This window comes from Dryobates pubescens, chromosome 33 (genome assembly GCF_014839835.1).
Source record: "Dryobates pubescens isolate bDryPub1 chromosome 33, bDryPub1.pri, whole genome shotgun sequence".
In the NCBI taxonomy this organism is placed as follows: domain Eukaryota; kingdom Metazoa; phylum Chordata; class Aves; order Piciformes; family Picidae; genus Dryobates; species Dryobates pubescens.
In genome coordinates, this window is record NC_071644.1 from 1,506,420 (window position 1) to 1,523,282 (window position 16,863).

The 16,863-nt window shown below is 61.8% G+C and overlaps 1 protein-coding gene across 1 annotated transcript in view; it reads left to right on the plus strand.

Annotated features, from left to right (window-relative positions):
• Positions 1-15,273, plus strand: part of EIF4G3 (eukaryotic translation initiation factor 4 gamma 3) — a 167,287-nt gene extending 152,014 nt beyond the window's left edge. The window contains exons 30-36 of the mRNA XM_054175939.1: positions 206-331; positions 2,184-2,265; positions 6,291-6,389; positions 8,039-8,185; positions 9,888-9,969; positions 13,393-13,539; positions 14,953-15,273. Coding sequence (XP_054031914.1) covers positions 206-331; positions 2,184-2,265; positions 6,291-6,389; positions 8,039-8,185; positions 9,888-9,969; positions 13,393-13,539; positions 14,953-15,134 — 865 coding nt within the window. The 3' untranslated portion in view covers positions 15,135-15,273. The remainder of the gene's footprint in view (positions 1-205; positions 332-2,183; positions 2,266-6,290; positions 6,390-8,038; positions 8,186-9,887; positions 9,970-13,392; positions 13,540-14,952) is intronic.
• The last annotated feature ends 1,590 nt before the right edge of the window (positions 15,274-16,863 follow it).

Below are 16,863 nucleotides of genomic sequence, written 5' to 3' on the forward strand. Positions count from 1 at the left end.
CCTCCTGCTCTCTCCCCCCCTCCCTCTCCTCCTGCTCTCTCTCCCCCTCCCTCTCCTCCTGCTCTCTCCCCTCCCTCTCCTCCCTCCCCTTTCCTTCTCTCTCTTGTCTCTGCTCTTCCCTCCCCCAGGGGATGCTCTCAGGTGCCCCTTTGCAGGCCAGCTCTCCCTTCCCTTTGCTGACATTTCTTCCCTTCCTTTCCTCAAGCTTCTCAGAGACCTTGGAGCTGGCAGACGACATGGCCATCGACATCCCCCACATCTGGCTGTACCTGGCTGAGCTGGTGACCCCCATGTTAAAAGAAGGAGGAATCTCTATGAGAGAACTTATACAGTAAGCAGAGCTGGTCCCTTGCAGCCTGCCTGTGCTGTGTGCTGCCAGCCTGGCTCCCAGAGCAGCAGGGTTGGAGCTGCAGCCTCTGCAGGAGCTGCTGCAGTCCTTGCTGCACATGGTGGCTGCAGGGAGCTCACTGCTCTCCTGCCCTCCACTCACCCCTCAGGCCTGAGCCTTTTCTCCTGCAATCCTCTTTGGTTCAACTGAGCCAAAAAGTCCTCCAATGTGGTGCACTGGAGTGCCCTGGGAGCGTGCTGAGGCTGTGAGGAGGGATGGGTTGAAGCTGGAAAAGGGCAGGTTGAGAGTGGAGAGCAGGAAGAGGCTGGGGAGACTCTGGCACAGGCTGCCCAGGGAGGCTGTGGCTGTCCCCTCCCCAGAGGTGTTCAGGGCCAGGCTGGATGAGGCCTGGAGCAGCCTGGGCTGGGGGGAGGTGTCCCTGCCCAGGGCAGGGGGCTGGAGCTGGGGGATCTTTAGGGTCTCTTCCAAGCCAAGCCATTGCAGGATTCTGTGAAGCTGTGTGCAGGGAGGGAGCTGTCAGGCAGGAGCCTCAGGGGGTGGTAACTCCCTGCAGGGCAGCAGCTTCAGCAGGCACAGAACCTCCCTGCCAGGCTGGAAGCTGCTCCCAGGAGCAGAGCTGCTGTGTGTCACACATGGCCAAGGTGCTGGGGGGGATGCACTAGAAGCCAGCTGCATGCTTCCCCTTAACTCCTGGGTGCAGAAAAGCCTTTTCCCTCCCAAAAAAAAGGGTCCTGCCAGCCAGAAATCAAGGGTTTGAGGTCACAGAGAAAGCCAGTCCAGCCTCTGTGGTCAGCCCTGCTGTGGCAGGAGCTCTGCACACTGCAGCTGGCTTCAGCCAAACCCTGCCCCAAACCCTCCACCCCTGGCAGAAGCTGGAGCTCATTTCCCTGCCTCAGTTTTGAGCACTGCTCCTTGCCTGGCAGTGGGATGAGGCTCAGCAAGACCAAGGGCCAGGCCCTGCACTTGGGTCACAACAACCCCAAGCACTGCCACAGCCTGGGGGCACAGTGGCTGGAAACTGCCTGGGGAAAAGGATCTGGGGGTGCTGGTGGATGGCTGAACAGGAGCCAGGCTGGGCCCAGGTGGCCAAGGAGGCCACCAGCATCCTGGCCTGGGTCACAGCCAGTGTGGGCAGCAGGGGCAGGGCAGGGAGGGTGCCCCTGGACTGGGCACTGCTGAGGCCACAGCTGGAGCACTGGGTTCAGATCTGGGCACCACAGGACAGGAGGCACTGAGGGGCTGGAGGGTGTGCAGAGAGGAGCAGCAAGGCTGGGGAGGGGTTTGGAGGGCATCACAGAGGAGTGGCTGAGGGAGCTGGGGGTGCTCAGCGTGGAGGAGGCTGAGGGGAGACCTCCTTGCCCTCTGCAGCTGCCTGAGAGGAGGCTGCAGGGAGGCTGGGCTTGGTCTCTCCTCCCAGGTAAGCAGCAACAGGATGAGAGGAAATGGCCTGAAGCTGTGCCAGGGGAGGGGTAGGTTGGACAGGAGGAACAATTTCTGTCCTGAGAGAGTGGTCAGGGGTTGGAAGAGGCTGCCCAGGGAGGTGGTGGGGTCCCCATCCCTAGAGGTGCTCAGGAGGTGTGGGGCACGTTGGGACACAGTGTGGTGGCCATGGTGGTGTTGGGCTGGTGCCTGGGGTGGATCTCCAGAGCTTTGTTCCAGCCTGAAGCTGTAGCTGTGGGGCTTCAGGATGTGCTTTGGTGGCTGTGGGGGTTGGGTTGTGGTTGGGCTCCATGACCTTCGAGGTCTCTTCCAGCCTGGATGGTTGTGGGAGGGGGCAGGCACCTGCAGGCAGGGCAGGTGCTGAGGATCCCTCTCTCTTTTCCTTGCATTCCAGAGAATTTAGCAAACCTTTGCTTCCTGTGGGAAGAGCTGGGGTCTTGCTTGCTGAAATCTTGCACCTTCTATGCAAACAAATGGTAAGTGCCCAGCTGTGCTGCCCTGAGCCTGCAGGCAGGAGGTGTTCCTGCAGGAAAGCTCCACATGGCCCTCCTGCACATCCCTAGGCTTGGGGCCAGCCAGGCCAGCCAGCCTCGGGAAGCTGCCTCCTCTTCCTCCTCCTCCTCCTCTCCTCTTCCTCCTCCTCCTCCTCCTCTCCCCCTCCTTCCTCTCCTCCTCCTTCCTCTCCTCCTCCTTCCTCTCCTCCTCCTTCCTCTCCTCCTCCTTCCTCTCCTCCTCCTTCCTCTCCTCCTCCTTCCTCTCCTCCTCCTTCCTCTCCTCCTCCTCCTCTCCTCCTCCTCCTCTCCTCCTCCTCCTCTCCTCCTCCTCCTCTCCTCCTCCTCCTCTCCTTCCTCTCCTTCCTCTCCTCCTCCTCCTCTCCTTCCTCTCCTCCTCCTCCTCCTCTCCTTCCTCTCCTCCTCCTCCTCTCCTCCTCCTCCTCTCCTCCTCCTCTCTCCTCTCCTCCTCTCCTCCCTCTCCTCCCTCTCCTCCTCCTCCTCTCCTCCCTCTCCTCCTCCTCCTCTCCTCCTCCTCCTCCCCTTCCTCCTCCTCTCCTCCTCCTCCTCCTCTCCTCCTTCTCCTCCTCCTCCTCCTCCTCCTCCTCCACTCCTCCTCCTCCTCCTCCTCCTCCTCCTCCTCCTCCTCCTCTTCCTCCTCCTCCTCTTCCTCCTCCTCTCCTCCTCCTCTCCCCCTCCTCCTCCTCTTCCTCCTCCTCTCCTCCTCCTCCTCTTCCTCCTCCTCTCCTCCTCTCCTCCTCCTCCTCTCCTCCTCCTCCTCCTCCTCCTCCTCCCTCTCCTCCTCCTCTTCCTCCCTCTCCTCCTCCTCCCTCCTCTCCTCCTCTTCCTCCTTCCTCTCCTCCTCCTCCCCTCCTCCTCCTCCTCTCCTCCTCCTCCTCTCCTCCTCCTCCTCCTCCTCTCCTCCTCTCCTCCTCCTCCTCTTCCTCCTCTTCCTCCTCCTCCTCTCCTCCTCCTCCTCTTCTTCCTCCTCACGTCCTCCTCTCCACCTCCTCCTCCTCCTCTCCTCCTTTCCTCCTCCTCTCTTCCTCCTCCTCCTCTTCCTCCACCTCTTCTCCTCCTTTTCCTCCTCTTCCTCCTCCTCCTCCTCTCCTCCCTCCTCCTCCTCACCTCCTCCTCCTCTCCTCCTCCTCCTCTCCTCCTCCTCCTCTTCTCTCTCTCTGCCTCCTCCTCCTCTCTCTCTCTGCCTCCTGCCTCCTCCTCCTCCTCCTCTCCTCTCCTCCTCCTCTCCTCTCTCCTCCTCCTCTCCTCCTCCTCCTCCTCTCCTCCTCCTCCTCCTCCTCCTCCTCCTCCTCCTCCTCCTCCTCCTCCTCCTCCTCCTCCTCCTCCTTCTCCTCCTCCCCCTCCTCCTCCTCCTCCCCCTCTCCTCCTCCTCCTCTCCTCCTCCTCCTCTCCTCCTCCTCCTCCTCTCCTCCTCCTTCTCCTCTCCTCCTCCTCCTCCTCCTCCTCCTCCTCCTCCTCCTCCTCTCCTCCTCCTCCTCCTCTCCTCCTCCTCCTCCTCCTCTCCTCCTCCTCCTCCTCTCCTCCTCCTCCTCCTCGCCTCCTCCTCCTCGTCCTCCTCTTCCTCTGCCTCCTCCTCCTCTTCTCCGCCTCCTCCTCCTCTTCCTCCTCTTCTTCCTCCTCTCCTCCTCCTCCTCCGCCTTTCCTCCTCCTCTCCTCCTCCTCTCCTCCTCCTCCCCAGCCTCACAGCCTGGCCAGGTGCCACAAAGTTCACTCTTGTCTGGGTTTTATCTTCTCAGCACTGTTCCCTTTGCAGGCACCTCTGCACCTTGCTTCTTGCAGGGCCCAGAGTGCTGCAGTGCTGCAGGAGAGAGCATCCCCAAGGCACTCCTGGGCTGGCCAGAAGCAGCAGGGGCAGGAAATGGTTGTGAGAGAGCTGCTCCTGCAGACCAGAGAGGTTCTGGGGGTGTGGATAAGCTCCAGGTGGCCAAGCTGGCTGCTTGTCCAAACTGACCCTGCCAGCTCTTGGGAGCCACCCAGCACTAGGGCTTTTCACCCTCTAACTCCTAGAGCTCTCTTTGCAGCTCTCACAGTGGTGTGGCCAGGCTGGGGAGCTCCCCTGCAGCTCCTGGCTCCCCTGCAGCTCCTGGCTCCCCTGCAGCTCCTGGCTCCCCTGCAGCTCCTGGCTCCCCTGCAGCTCCTGGCTCCCCTCCCCAGCCTTTGTTTGCTTGGGGGTTTTGTCTCTCTGGGTTTGGTTTCAGTGCAGCTGAGCAGTGCCCTGGGGGCAGTGGCTGTTTCCAGCCCTCTCAAGCCCCTCACCTGCCCGTTGTTTGGGCAGGGGGGTGGTGGTTGTTGTTGCTGCCCAAGCAGGCATTCAGCTAGGGTGCAGTGTTCCAGGAGCAGTGCAGAGAGTGGCTTTGGTCTGTGTTTGGCTCTCCTGGCTGGAGCACTCAGCTCCCTACTTGCTGCCCCTGCTCTCTTGGGCTGTGCTGTGGGGGGTGAGGCACAGCTTTGGCTTTCTCTTCCAAGCTGCTCTCATCCAGACCAGCACTCAGCCTCAGGGGGTTTCAGGGTGAGATCAGGCTCCTCCCTTCAGGTCCTGCTGAGCTGTGGCAGGAGCCATGCACAGGGAGCTCTTGGTGCTCTGAACTGCAAACCTGAGCTCACAGCCTGCTCTGGAACCTGCAGCCCAGGCTGCTGCTGCCCCCTGGGCTCTGCAGTGGCCTCCCCTGGGTGGCTGCCAGAGGGGGAAGGAGCTGGCAGAGCATTTGGGTTGCTCCTGGGGGGGTTTGTCAGAGCTGTACCTTGGGCAGGACACCAGAAGGTGACTGTGACAGGAGAGGCTGCAGGAGGCTGAGCTGGGAGTGTGCAGAGGCACTGCTGGAGCCCTGCTGGGAGCTGAGCAGGGAGCTCAGCATCATCTGCATGGAACCTCTGCACAGAGAGCAGCCCCCTGAGCACTGCTGTTCAGAGCAGCTCAGCTGCTGCTGCCCTCAGCTCAAGGCAGAGGGAGAAGGAGGCTGGGAGCAGGCTCATGGCAGAGGCAGGAGAAGACTCTCAGCTCTCCACATGGCAGCTCTGTGTGGGCCCCAGGGTGCTGCTCCCAGGGGTGCTGCTCCCAGGGGTGCTGCTCCCAGGGGTGCTGCTCCCAGGGTGCTGCTCCCAGGGGTGCTGCTCCCAGTGTCTGCCTCCCAGGGTGCTGCTCCCAGGGGTGCTGCTCCCAGTGGCTGCCTCCCAGGGTGCTGCTCCCAGGGGTGCTGCTCCCAGTGGCTGCCTCCCAGGGGTGCTGCTCCCAGTGTCTCCCTCCCAGGGGCCCTGCTCCCAGTGTCTCCCTCCCAGGGCCCTGCTCCCAGTGGCTGCCTCCCAGGGTGCTGCTCCCAGGGGTGCTGCTCCCAGTGGCTGCCTCCCAGGGTGCTGCTCCCAGTGCCTGCCTCCCAGGGGTGCTGCTCCCAGTGCCTGCTTCCCAGGGTGCTGCTCCCAGTGCCTGCCTCCCAGGGGTGCTGCTCCCAGTGCCTGCTTCCCAGGGGTGCTGCTCCCAGTGGCTGCCTCCCAGGGTGCTGCTCCCAGTGGCTGCCTCCCAGGGTGCTGCTCCCAGGGGTGCTGCTCCCAGTGCCTGCCTCCCAGGGGTGCTGCTCCCAGTGCCTGCCTCCCAGGGGTGCTGCTCCCAGTGCCTGCTTCCCAGGGTGCTGCTCCCAGTGCCTGCCTCCCAGGGGTGCTGCTCCCAGTGCCTGCTTCCCAGGGGTGCTGCTCCCAGTGTCTCCCTCCCAGGGCCCTGCTCCCAGTGTCTCCCTCCCATGGGTGCCCTCTGGCTGGAGTTGCTGCCACCCCCCCATGTGCCACCCTCTGCCCTGTCTCTTCCCCATCAGCTCAGGGTGTGCAGAGCTGTGGCTCTGCTGTCTGGGGGCTGGAGCTGCCCTCACCTGGCTGCCAGGCACCGTGGGGGCTGGCTGAGCCCTTCTGGTCCCCCCTGCACAGCTGCACCTCCCTGGCTTGCCTGGGCTGCCCTGCTTGGGCCTCCTCTCCTTCAGCAGGGCAACCTGTGTGTGTTGCAGAGCCATAAGAAAGTGGGAGCCTTATGGAGGGAGTCTGGCCTCAGCTGGAGGGACCTCCTGCCCGACGGGGAGGACGTGCAGACCTTTCTCCTGGAGCAAGTGAGTGCACAGCAAGCTGTGCAGCCTGGGCAGGCTGCAGCTTGGCCCCACAGCCCCTCTGGGGCATCTCCTTCCCCCCCCAGTCCCACCCCCAGGTCTGCCTGGGGTGGGGGGTGGGCTGAAGAGCCTCCCTCCCCAAGCTGGGCTTAGGCTGTTCCAGCAGCTCCCTGCTGAAGCCCCAGCAGCAGGGGCCCAGGCCCAGGCCTGCTGCCAGGGGCAGAGCCCTGCCTCCAGCTGGGCAGGGAACTCGAGCAGGAGCTCTGACACAAGCAGAGGCCATCCAGAAGGGGCAGAATCAGAGCATCATGGAAGGGTTTGGGTTGGAAAGGAGCTTTAAGGCTCATCCAGTCCAACCCCCTGCAGTCAGCAGGGACACTTGGCTAGAGCAGAGCCAACCTCTCCTGCACTGGCTCCAGCTGGGACATCTCCCACCTCTCTGGGCAGCCTGGGCCAGGCTCTCAGCACCCTCAGGGGCAAACATTTCTCCCTTCTCTCCACTCTCAATCTCCCTCTTTTAAGCCCCAAACCATCCCCCCTTGGCCTGGCACAGAAACAGTCTCTCCCCAGCTTGCTGAATGGCTTTTCAGGTCCTGAGAGGCCACCAGGAGGTCTCCCTGGAGCCTTCTCTTCTCCAGGCTGCACAAGCCCAACCCTCCCAGCCTGGCCTCCCAGCAGAGGCCTTCCAGCCCTGCCAGCACTGCTGTGTCCTCCTCTGGCCCTGCTCCAACAGGTGCCTGTATAAAGGGCAGCAATTGCTCACCCATCCCACCCCATGCTGGGGCCCCAGGGGGTTTCACAGCTGAGAGGAGCCAGGTCTGACACAGCTCTGCAGCTCTTGCAGCTGCTGCTGGTGGTGTCTTGAGGAAGAAGCTGGAGGTCTCCCTTTGGAGCTCCAGGGGATCCTCTGCCATGTTTTAGCACTTGGGAGGTGCTGCAGTGCAGGAAATGAACTAATGCCTGGGGCTGGGGCAGGGCTGGAGATCCTCTGCTGCATCTTGCAAAGCCCTGGGGGGTTGGCTGCAGCTTCTTCCAGCATCTGCAGGGGGCTACAGGAAAGCTGGGGAGGGACTTCTGAGGGTGTCAGGGAGGGATAGGACTGGGGGGGATGGAGCAGAACTAGAAGTGGGGAGATTGAGATTGGATGTGAGGAAGAAGTTGTTCCCCAGGAGGGTGGTGAGAGCCTGGCACAGGCTGCCCAGGGAGGTGGTGGAAGCCTCCTGCCTGGAGGTGTTTGCAGCCAGGCTGGAGGTGGCTGTGAGCAACCTGCTGTGGTGTGAGGTGTCCCTGCCCATGGCAGGGGCTTGGAGCTGGCTGAGCCTTGAGCTCCCTTCCAGCCCTGGCAGCTCTGGGGTTCTGTGACTGGCACAGGTGCCAGCTCTGGGCAGTGCAGTCAGGCTCCCAGGGGCTCCAGCTGAGCAGCACTGCCTGTGTTCAGTGCACCCTGCCCTGAGCTGGGCTGGAGCCACTCTCAGGTGCTGGCTGAGGTGGTGCCCAGGTGCCTGGAAAACCCTCTCTGATCTCTGGGGCAGACCAAGGCTCACTGTGATGATGACTTAGCAGCTGGGAGAGGCCAGAAAGCAGCAGGCTGCTGTCAGCCAGCACTGGGAGGTGCCCTTAGCTAACTGCCCTCTGCCCTTCTGGTGTTGCAGAAGTTGGACTTCACCGAGTCTGACAGCTCCAGTCCCTCAGAAGCACTTTCAGAGAAGGAACTCTCTGCAGAGGAGCTGAGCAAGCAGCTGGACAAACTCATTGTGGAGGACAAGGCCAATGATGAGCAAATCTTTGACTGGGTAGAGGTACAAGGACTGTTCCCAGCCTCCCTGCACACAGGTCATGAGCAGCCTGGATAGACATTTCCTCCTCTGAAGGAGCAGCTCTGCAGCCTCCTGCCCAGGCACAGGGCATGGAGAGGATTGGATCTGTGCAAGGAACCCAAATCATCATTTCATCAGGCAGCAGCTGGCTCACAGCAGCTTCAGCAAGAGAGGGTTTGAGCCACTGGCTGTGTGACTGCCTCTGAAGTCACAGCAGCCCAGCATGGGGGGGTGGGAAGGGACCTCTGGAGCTCTAGCAGGGCACCCACAGCACCCTGCCCAGCAGCACAAGGCCCAGGGGGGGTTGGAAGCTCTCCACACCAGGAGACTCCACAGCCTCTCTGGGCAGCCTGCTCCAGGGCTCAGCACCCTCACACCAAACAACTTTCTCCTCCTGGGTGCCAGTTTGTGCCCTCTGCCCCTTGGCCTGGCCCTGGGCACCACTGAGCAGAGCCTGGCCCCAGCCTCTTGCCCCCCACAGCTCCTTTAGCTCTTGCTGAGCATTGCTCAGCTGCCCTCTGGGGCTGCTCTTCTGCAGGCTCTCAGCCCCAAAGTGCTGTAGACTTTATGCTGCTTATTACCCCTCAGCTCCAGTGCTCTGCTCCCTTCACTTGGTGCCATGGCTGAGTTGCTCAGATGGTGCTGGGTGATAGGTTGGACCTGATGACCTGGAAGGTCTTTTCCAAGCTGGTTAATCCTATCCTATCCTAGTCTTATCCTTATCCTTATCCTTCTCCTTATTCTATCCTTCTCCTTATCCTCCTCCTCCTCTCCTTCTCCTCCTCCTCCTCCTCTCCTTCTCCTCCTCCTCCTCCTCTCCTTCTCCTCCTCCTCCTCCTCTCCTTCTCCTCCTCCTCCTCCTCTCCTTCTCCTCCTCCTCCTCCTCTCCTTCTCCTCCTCCTCCTCCTCTCCTCTCCCCTCCCCAGAGCAGAGGCCAGCAGCTGCTCACTGCTTTTTTTTCCCCCTTCAGAGCATCCTGGGCAGGCCCTCAGGGCCCTTGCACCTTTCCCACTCCATTGGGCCAGGCACTGTAAGAGAAACTAAAGGAAAGGCCTTGGCAGCCACTGAGCTTTTGCCCTCTCCCTCTGGCTGCATCCTGTCAGCCAATGCTTCACCTGCTGCCTGCAGTTGCACCCAGCCTGATCCATTTGGATCTTAATTTAGTCCTGAGTGGGTTAGGGCTGCTCTGGCAGCCCCACTTCAGAGAGTTCCATGGCTGGAGCAGGGTTGGAAGTGTCTTCTATTGGTGCTGGTAGAGACCTGGGGAGCAGAGCAGTGCTGAGGACCCAGGGCCACCCAAGGGCTCTTTGCAGCCTTGCACAAGTGACATCTCCAGGCAGTGTCCTCCCCAAAGGCAGCAAGGCCCCAGGCAAGGAGCAGGCTGGAAAAGCTGCTGGGGAAGCCTAAAGCTGTCAGCCAGTGTGGCAGGGGGTGGCTGGAGCCCTCCTGGCTGGGGTGGCTGCTTCTGCAGACAGAGAGCTGCCCATGGGGGTGCTGAGCTGGCTGTGCTGGCCACAGAACTGCTGCTGTGTGCTGAGGCACCTGTGCTGCTCTGGAGGAGGGAAGGGGGAGGCTGAGCTGTGGCTGAGGGCTGGGGGAGGGCTTTCTGCTGAGCTGCAGGTTGCTGTTGGAAGCCCTCCCCCAGGGCTGTGTTCTGAACTGCTCCCTTTGCTCTTGGTTTCAGGCTAATCTAGATGAGAGCCAGATGAGTTCACCTACATTCCTTAGAGCTTTAATGACAGCAGTTTGTAAAGCAGCTATTATAGGTGAGTAACCTGCAGGGGAGCACCAGGCAGAGCAAAGCTGCCAAGGACAGCTCCACATTTGTCAGGCTCCTGTCCCTTCTCCCTCCCCTGAGGCAGTGTGTGGGCAGCACTCAGGCCTGGGCAGCACACTGGGCCCAGGGCTGGGCAGTGTGGGGGCAGCACAGTGGGCCCCAGGGCTGGGCAGTGTGGGGGCAGCACACTGGGCCCAGGGCTGGGCAGTGTGGGGGCAGCACACTGGGCCCAAGGCTGGGCAGTGTGGGGGCAGCACACTGGGCCCAGGGCTGGGCAGTGTGGGGGCAGCACACTGGGCCCAGGGCTGGGCAGCACACTGGGCCCAGGGCTGGGCAGTGTGGGGGCAGCACACTGGGCCCAGGGCTGGGCAGCACACTGGGCCCAGGGCTGGGCAGTGTGGGGGCAGCACACTGGGCCCAGGGCTGGGCAGTGTGGGGACAGCACACTGGGCCCCAGGGCTGGGCAGTGTGTGGGCAGCACTCAGGCCTGGGCAGCACACTGGGCCCAGGGCTGGGCAGTGTGTGGGCAGCACACTGGTCCCAGGGCTGGGCAGCACTCAGGCCTGGGCAGCACACTGGTCCCAGGGCTGGGCAGCACTCAGGCCTGGGCAGCACACTGGGCCCAGGGCTGGGCAGTGTTTGGGCAGCACACTGGGCCCAGGGCTGGGCAGTGTGGTGGTGAGCTCACAGGAGCAGATGCTGCAGAGGGCTCTGAGTGATGGCAGCTCACCACTGGTGGTTCTGGGGAAGGTGCAGGTGCACTGGATGGCACCAAGGCAGTCAGCACTTCCACCCCTGTGCCAGTGAGCTCCTGTGGGCACCGAGTGCCAGGCCTGAGCTGGCAGCATGGGCAGGGGAAGAGCCACCCTGGGCCACAGCATCTCAGCCTGCTGGGGGTGGAAGGGACCTCTGGAGCTCCTCCATCCCAAGCCCTGCCCCAGCAGGGCACCCACAGCACCCAGCCCAGCAGCACAAGGCCCAGGGGGGGGTTGGAAGCTCTCCACACCAGGAGACTCCACAACCTCTCTGGGCAGCCTGCTCCAGGGCTCAGCACCCTCACACCAAACAACTTTCTCCTCCTGGGTGCCAGTCTGTGCCCAGTGCCCCTTGGCCTGGCCCTGGGCACCACTGAGCAGAGCCTGGCCCCAGCCTCTTGCCCCCCACAGCTCCTTTAGCTCTTGCTGAGCATTGCTCAGCTGCCCTCTGGGGCTGCTCTCCTGCAGGCTCTCAGCCCCAGGGCTCTCAGCCTTTGCTCCTCCCAGAGCTGCTCCAGGCCCCTCAGCAGCTTCAGAGCCTCCCCTGGGCTCTCCCCAGCAGCTCCCAGTCCCTCTTGAACTGGGGAGCCCAGAACTGGACCCAGGACTCCAGGTGTGGCCTCACCAGGGCAGAGTAGAGGAGCAAGAGAACCTCTCCCTGTGCCCTGCTGGCCACACTCTCCATGCACCCCAGGAGGCCACTGTCCTTGCTGGCTCCTGAGCAGCCTGCTGTCCCCCAGCACTCCCTGCTCCTTCTCCCAGCTCCCCCCTCCCCTGTCCTGCTGCAGGAGGTTGTTCCTCCCCAGGGCCAGGACCCTACCCTTGCCCTGGCTGAACTTCAGGAGGTTCCTCTGCCCAGCTCTCAGCCTGCCCAGGCCTGGCTGGGGGGCAGCACAGCCTGGGGGCAGTCAGCCACTGCTGCCAGTTTGGGATCTTCAGTGGAGTGGCTGGGGAGCCACTCTGCCACTTCATCCAGGGGAGGGTGGTGAACAAATCCAGACCCAGTCCTGGTCCCTGGAGAGCTCCAGCAGCCTCAGGCCTCCAATCAACTCTGCCCCACTGCTCACTGCCCCCTGCCCTGCTAACTGTTGCTGTCCAAAGCTGGGACTGGGGCTGGGTGGTTTCTGTGCACTGCTGGAGTGCAGGGCAGCCAGCTGGGCAGGGAGGAAAGGCTCCAAGGCAGTGAGCCTCAGGCCTCCTGCAGGGAGGAGCCTTGAATAAAGCCAAACCCATCTGGTCTGGGCCCTTCAGCTTCACTCCTGGCAGCTGGCAGGGCAAAGGTTGTGCTCACTGAGGGCCTGGTGCTGCTCTTGGCTGTAAGGCTCACACTTGGTGGAGCCTGAACCTCGTGGTAGGGCTGGGACAGCCCAGCTGGGTTCCCCTCCCCAGCTTCTCCTCCCTTCTGATGCCACCTAGTGTGGGTGCCACCACTCAGAGGGGGGTAGAGGCCTTGGGGTGTGCCCTGAGAGGTGTCAGGAGCAGCTCCTTCTGCTTCAGGTTTTGATCTTGCCTCTGATTGATTTCTTTCTTTGATTCTCCCCTTTTGTTTTCCAAACCTCTCTGAGCTGTGGGCTGAGCCCCTGGGAAGCTGCTGCCTTGGTTAGCCCTGGGGCTGATGGCCTTGCTGTGTGTTTGTTACCTGCTGCTGCCTCCTGTGGCACCCACAGCTGTGGTTCTGCTTCTGCCATAAAAGCCTTCCAGTTGGTGCCCAGTGCCCCTGGGCACCACTGAGCAGAGCCTGGCCCCAGCCTCTTGCCCCCCACAGCTCCTTTAGCTCTTGCTGAGCATTGCTCAGCTGCCCTCTGGGGCTGCTCTTCTGCAGGCTCTCAGCCCCAGGGCTCTCAGCCTTTGCTGCTCCCAGAGCTGCTCCAGGCCCCCCAGCAGCTTCCCAGCCTCCCCTGGACTCTCTCCAGCAGTTCCAGAGCCCAGAACTGGACCTAAGTCTCCAGGTGTGGCCTCACCAGGGCAGAGTAGAGGAGGAGGAGAAGCTCCTTGCCCTGCTGTCCACACCCCAGGAGGCCATTGGCTTTCTTGGCCATGAGGGCTGGCTCCTGGTGGACCCCTGGTCCTCCAGCACTCCCAGGTCCTTCTCCACAGGGCTGGAATGGTTAGAAAGCACAGCCAAGCTTCAGGCAGCCCCTTGGTTTGGGTCTGAAGCAGTTGGGTGACTCTTTATGAGCTGATCCAATCAAAGGCCTTCAGAAGCTGCTCTCTGCAGATGCTGGCTGGTTCCTCTCCAGCCTCATCAGAGCTGATTTGCTCTGCTGTGTGTCTGCACTTCCTGAGGCAGTTGTTGTTGCTGGCACCCTGTCTCTTGAGCTGGGGAGCCCAGGACTGGTCACAGTGCTCCAGCTGTGGCCTGAGATTTCAGCCCTAGCACAGAGGCTGTGCTTTGGCTCTGCCAGCTGCCTGTGGTCTGCACCCACAGCACAGCTTTGGTTCCCTCTGTGTCGGAAAGCATTGGAGCCAGAGCTGCGCGAAGCAGCCTGTGGGGAGGGGGAAGATCCCAGAGCTCCAGAGGAAGCCCTTGCACAGCAGTGCTGTTGCTTCCCCCCTTTTCTCTCCACACTAACCTGTGCTTTGAGCCCATGGGGGTGAGGAAGGAGCTGCCCCCACTGCCTGGTGCCAGAGCTGACCCTGTTGTGCTCTGCCCTCAGCGGACTCTGCCAGCTTCCGCGTGGACACCGCGGTGATCAAGCAGAGAGTGCCCATCCTGCTCAAGTACCTGGACTCAGACACAGAGAAGGAACTACAAGCACTTTATGCACTACAAGCATCAATAGTAAAACTTGATCAGCCTCCTAGTAAGTGATGTCTGTGTGCTGGGAGTTTGAGCCCTGACACTGTAGGGCTGCTTCCCTTCTTCCCTTCCCTGCACCCTGGCAGCTGTGCCCCTTGCTCCCATCCCTGAGTGCAGTCTGACATCCCTGCAGTGCACCCTGGCAGCTGGTCCCCATCCCTGCAGTGCAGTCTGACATCCCTGCAGTGCACCCTGGCAGCTGTGCCCCTTGCTCCCATCCCTGAGTGCACCCTGGCAACTGTTCCCCATCCCTGAGTGCAGTCTGATATCCCTGCAGTGCACCCTGGCAGCTGTTCTCCTTGCTCCCATCCCTGCAGTGCACCCTGGCAGCTCTTCCCCTTGCTCCCATCCCTGAGTGCACCCTGGCAACTGTTCCCCATCCCTGAGTGCAGTCTGACATCCCTGCAGTGCTCTCTGGCAGCTCTCTCCCCTGTTGCCCATCCCTGCAGTGCTCTCTGGCAGCTCTCTCCCCTCTTCCCCATCCCTGCAGTGCTCTCTGGCAGCTCTCTCCCCTGTTGCCCATCCCTGCAGTGCTCTGTGGCAGCTCTCTCCCCTGTTGCCCATCCCTGCAGTGCTCTCTGGCAGCTCTCTCCCCTGTTGCCCATCCCTGCAGTGCTCTCTGGCAGCTCTCTCCCCTGTTCCCATCCCTGCAGTGCTCTCTGGCAGCTCTCTCCCCTCTTCCCCATCCCTGCAGTGCTCTCTGGCAGCTCTCTCCCCTGTTGCCCATCCCTGCAGTGCTCTGTGGCAGCTCTCTCCCCTGTTGCCCATCCCTGCAGTGCTCTCTGGCAGCTCTCTCCCCTGTTGCCCATCCCTGCAGTGCTCTCTGGCAGCTCTCTCCCCTGTTCCCATCCCTGCAGTGCTCTCTGGCAGCTCTCTCCCCTGTTCCCATCCCTGCAGTGCTCTCTGGCAGCTCTCTCCCCTGTTCCCATCCCTGCAGTGCTCTCTGGCAGCTCTCTCCCCTGTTGCCCATCCCTGCAGTGCTCTGTGGCAGCTCTCTCCCCTGTTGCCCATCCCTGCAGTGCTCTCTGGCAGCTCTCTCCCCTGTTGCCCATCCCTGCAGTGCTCTCTGGCAGCTCTCTCCCCTGTTCCCATCCCTGCAGTGCTCTGTGGCAGCTCTCTCCCCTGTTGCCCATCCCTGCAGTGCTCTCTGGCAGCTCTCTCCCCTGTTGCCCATCCCTGCAGTGCTCTCTGGCAGCTCTCTCCTCTCTTCCCCATCCCTGCAGTGCTCTCTGGCAGCTCTCTCCCCTCTTCCCCATCCCTGCAGTGCTCTCTGGCAGCTCTCTCCCCTGTTCCCATCCCTGCAGTGCTCTCTGGCAGCTCTCTCCCCTCTTCCCCATCCCTGCAGTGCTCTCTGCCCTCTTCCCCACCCCAGCAGCCTGACAGCCTTTCCCCCCTCTGCCGTCCCCCCGCGCTGCAGATCTGCTGAGGATGTTTTTCGACTGCCTGTACGACGAGGAGGTGATTTCAGAGGATGCCTTCTACAAGTGGGAGAGCAGCAAGGACCCAGCGGAGCAGAACGGGAAAGGGGTGGCGCTGAAGTCCGTCACTGCCTTCTTCACCTGGCTGCGGGAGGCGGAGGAGGAGTCGGAGGATAATTAAGCCCCGCTCGGAGGCCCCGGGAGGAGCCGGAGGAGCATTAAGGCTTCAAAACAAAAACCCCACCGAGGGGAGCGAGGAAACAAAGACAGACAGAGAGACAAAAGCAAGCCAATTACAAACATTAAAGAAACAAAACAAACCCCCCACACACACACCCCCAACAAAAAGGAAAGCAGAGCAGAGCAAACAAAACCCAACCAGAAACCAAACAAACAGTTGAAGTATTTTTTTAAAGCGTTTCACTTCTTCGCCAATCTTCGCAGTGCAGCAAAGGCCAACTCCGGAGCAGGCCACCCCCACCCCCTGCCCACCTCATGCACACGAGTGGGAGAGCTTCAGAAACTCTTTTCTTTTTCAGAGCCTAAACAAAAAAACCACCACCCCACCCCCCCCGCCCCAAGAGGCCGGTGGTGAGCCCGGAGGAGAGGAAACGAAGGAGGCAGCCAGAGGTACTTGAACAGAACCCATTCAATAAAGAGATAAATAAAGAAACCGACCCGGTGCAAGTTGCAACCCTGAGGGCTTGGGAGCAGCAAAGCCGAACAAGCTCTGATTATAGAAAACGTTTGCTGGTGGAATCTCTTTTTGGGTTGTTTTGGGGGGGGGGGGGGGGGGGCTGGGGGTTTGGGTTGGGTTTGGATTGGGTTTTTTAATCCTTTTTTGTTCTTGCTCCCTTTTCTCTTCCCCCCCTTTTCCCCCGGCTGCCCCTCTTTCCCTTGCTGCCCCTCTTCCCTTGCTGCCCCTCTTTCCTGCTGCCCCTCTTTCCTGCTGCCCCTCTTTCCTGCTGCCCCTCTTTCCTGCTGCCCTTCTTTCCCTGCTGTCCCTCTTCCCTTGCTGCCCCTCTTCCCTGCTGCCCCTCTTCCCTGCTGCCCCTCTTCCCTTGCTGCCCCTCTTCCCTTGCTGCCCCTCTTCCCTTGCTGCCCCCTCTTCCCTTGCTGCCCCCTCTTGCTGCCCCCTCTTTCCCTTGCTGCCCCTCTTCCCTTGCTTGCCCCTCTTCCCTTGCTGCCCCTCTTCCCTTGCTGCCCCCTCTTTCCCTTGCTGCCCCCTCTTTCCCTTGCTGCCCCTCTTTCCCTTGCTGCCCCTCTTTCCTGCTGCCCCTCTTTCCTGCTGCCCCTCTTTCCCTTGCTGCCCCTCTTTCCCTTGCTGCCCCTCTTTCCCTTGCTGCCCCTCTTTCCCTGCTGCCCCTCTTTCCCTTGCTGCCCCTCTTTCCTGCTGCCCCTCTTTCCCTTGCTGCCCCTCTTTCCCTGCTGCCCCCTCTTTCCCTTGCTGCCCCTCTTTCCCTTGCTGCCCCTCTTTCCTGCTGCCCCTCTTTCCCTTGCTGCCCCTCTTTCCCTGCTGCCCCTCTTTCCCTTGCTGCCCCTCTTTCCCTTGCTGCCCCTCTTTCCTGCTGCCCCTCTTTCCTGCTGCCCTTCTTTCCTTGCTGCCCCTCTTCCCTTGCTGCCCCCTCTTCCCTTGCTGCCCCCTCTTCCCTTGCTGCCCCCTCTTTCCCTGCTGCCCCCTCTTTCCCTGCTGCCCCTCTTCCCTTGCTGCCCCTCTTTCCCTTGCTGCCCCTCTTTCCCTTGCTGCCCCTCTTTCCCTGCTGCCCCTCTTCCCCTGCTGCCCCTCTTTCCCCTGCTGCCCCTCTTTCCCTTGCTGCCCCTCTTCCCTTGCTGCCCCTCTTTCCCTTGCTGCCCCCTCTTTCCCTTGCTGCCCCCTCTTTCCCTTGCTGCCCCCTCTTTCCCTTGCTGCC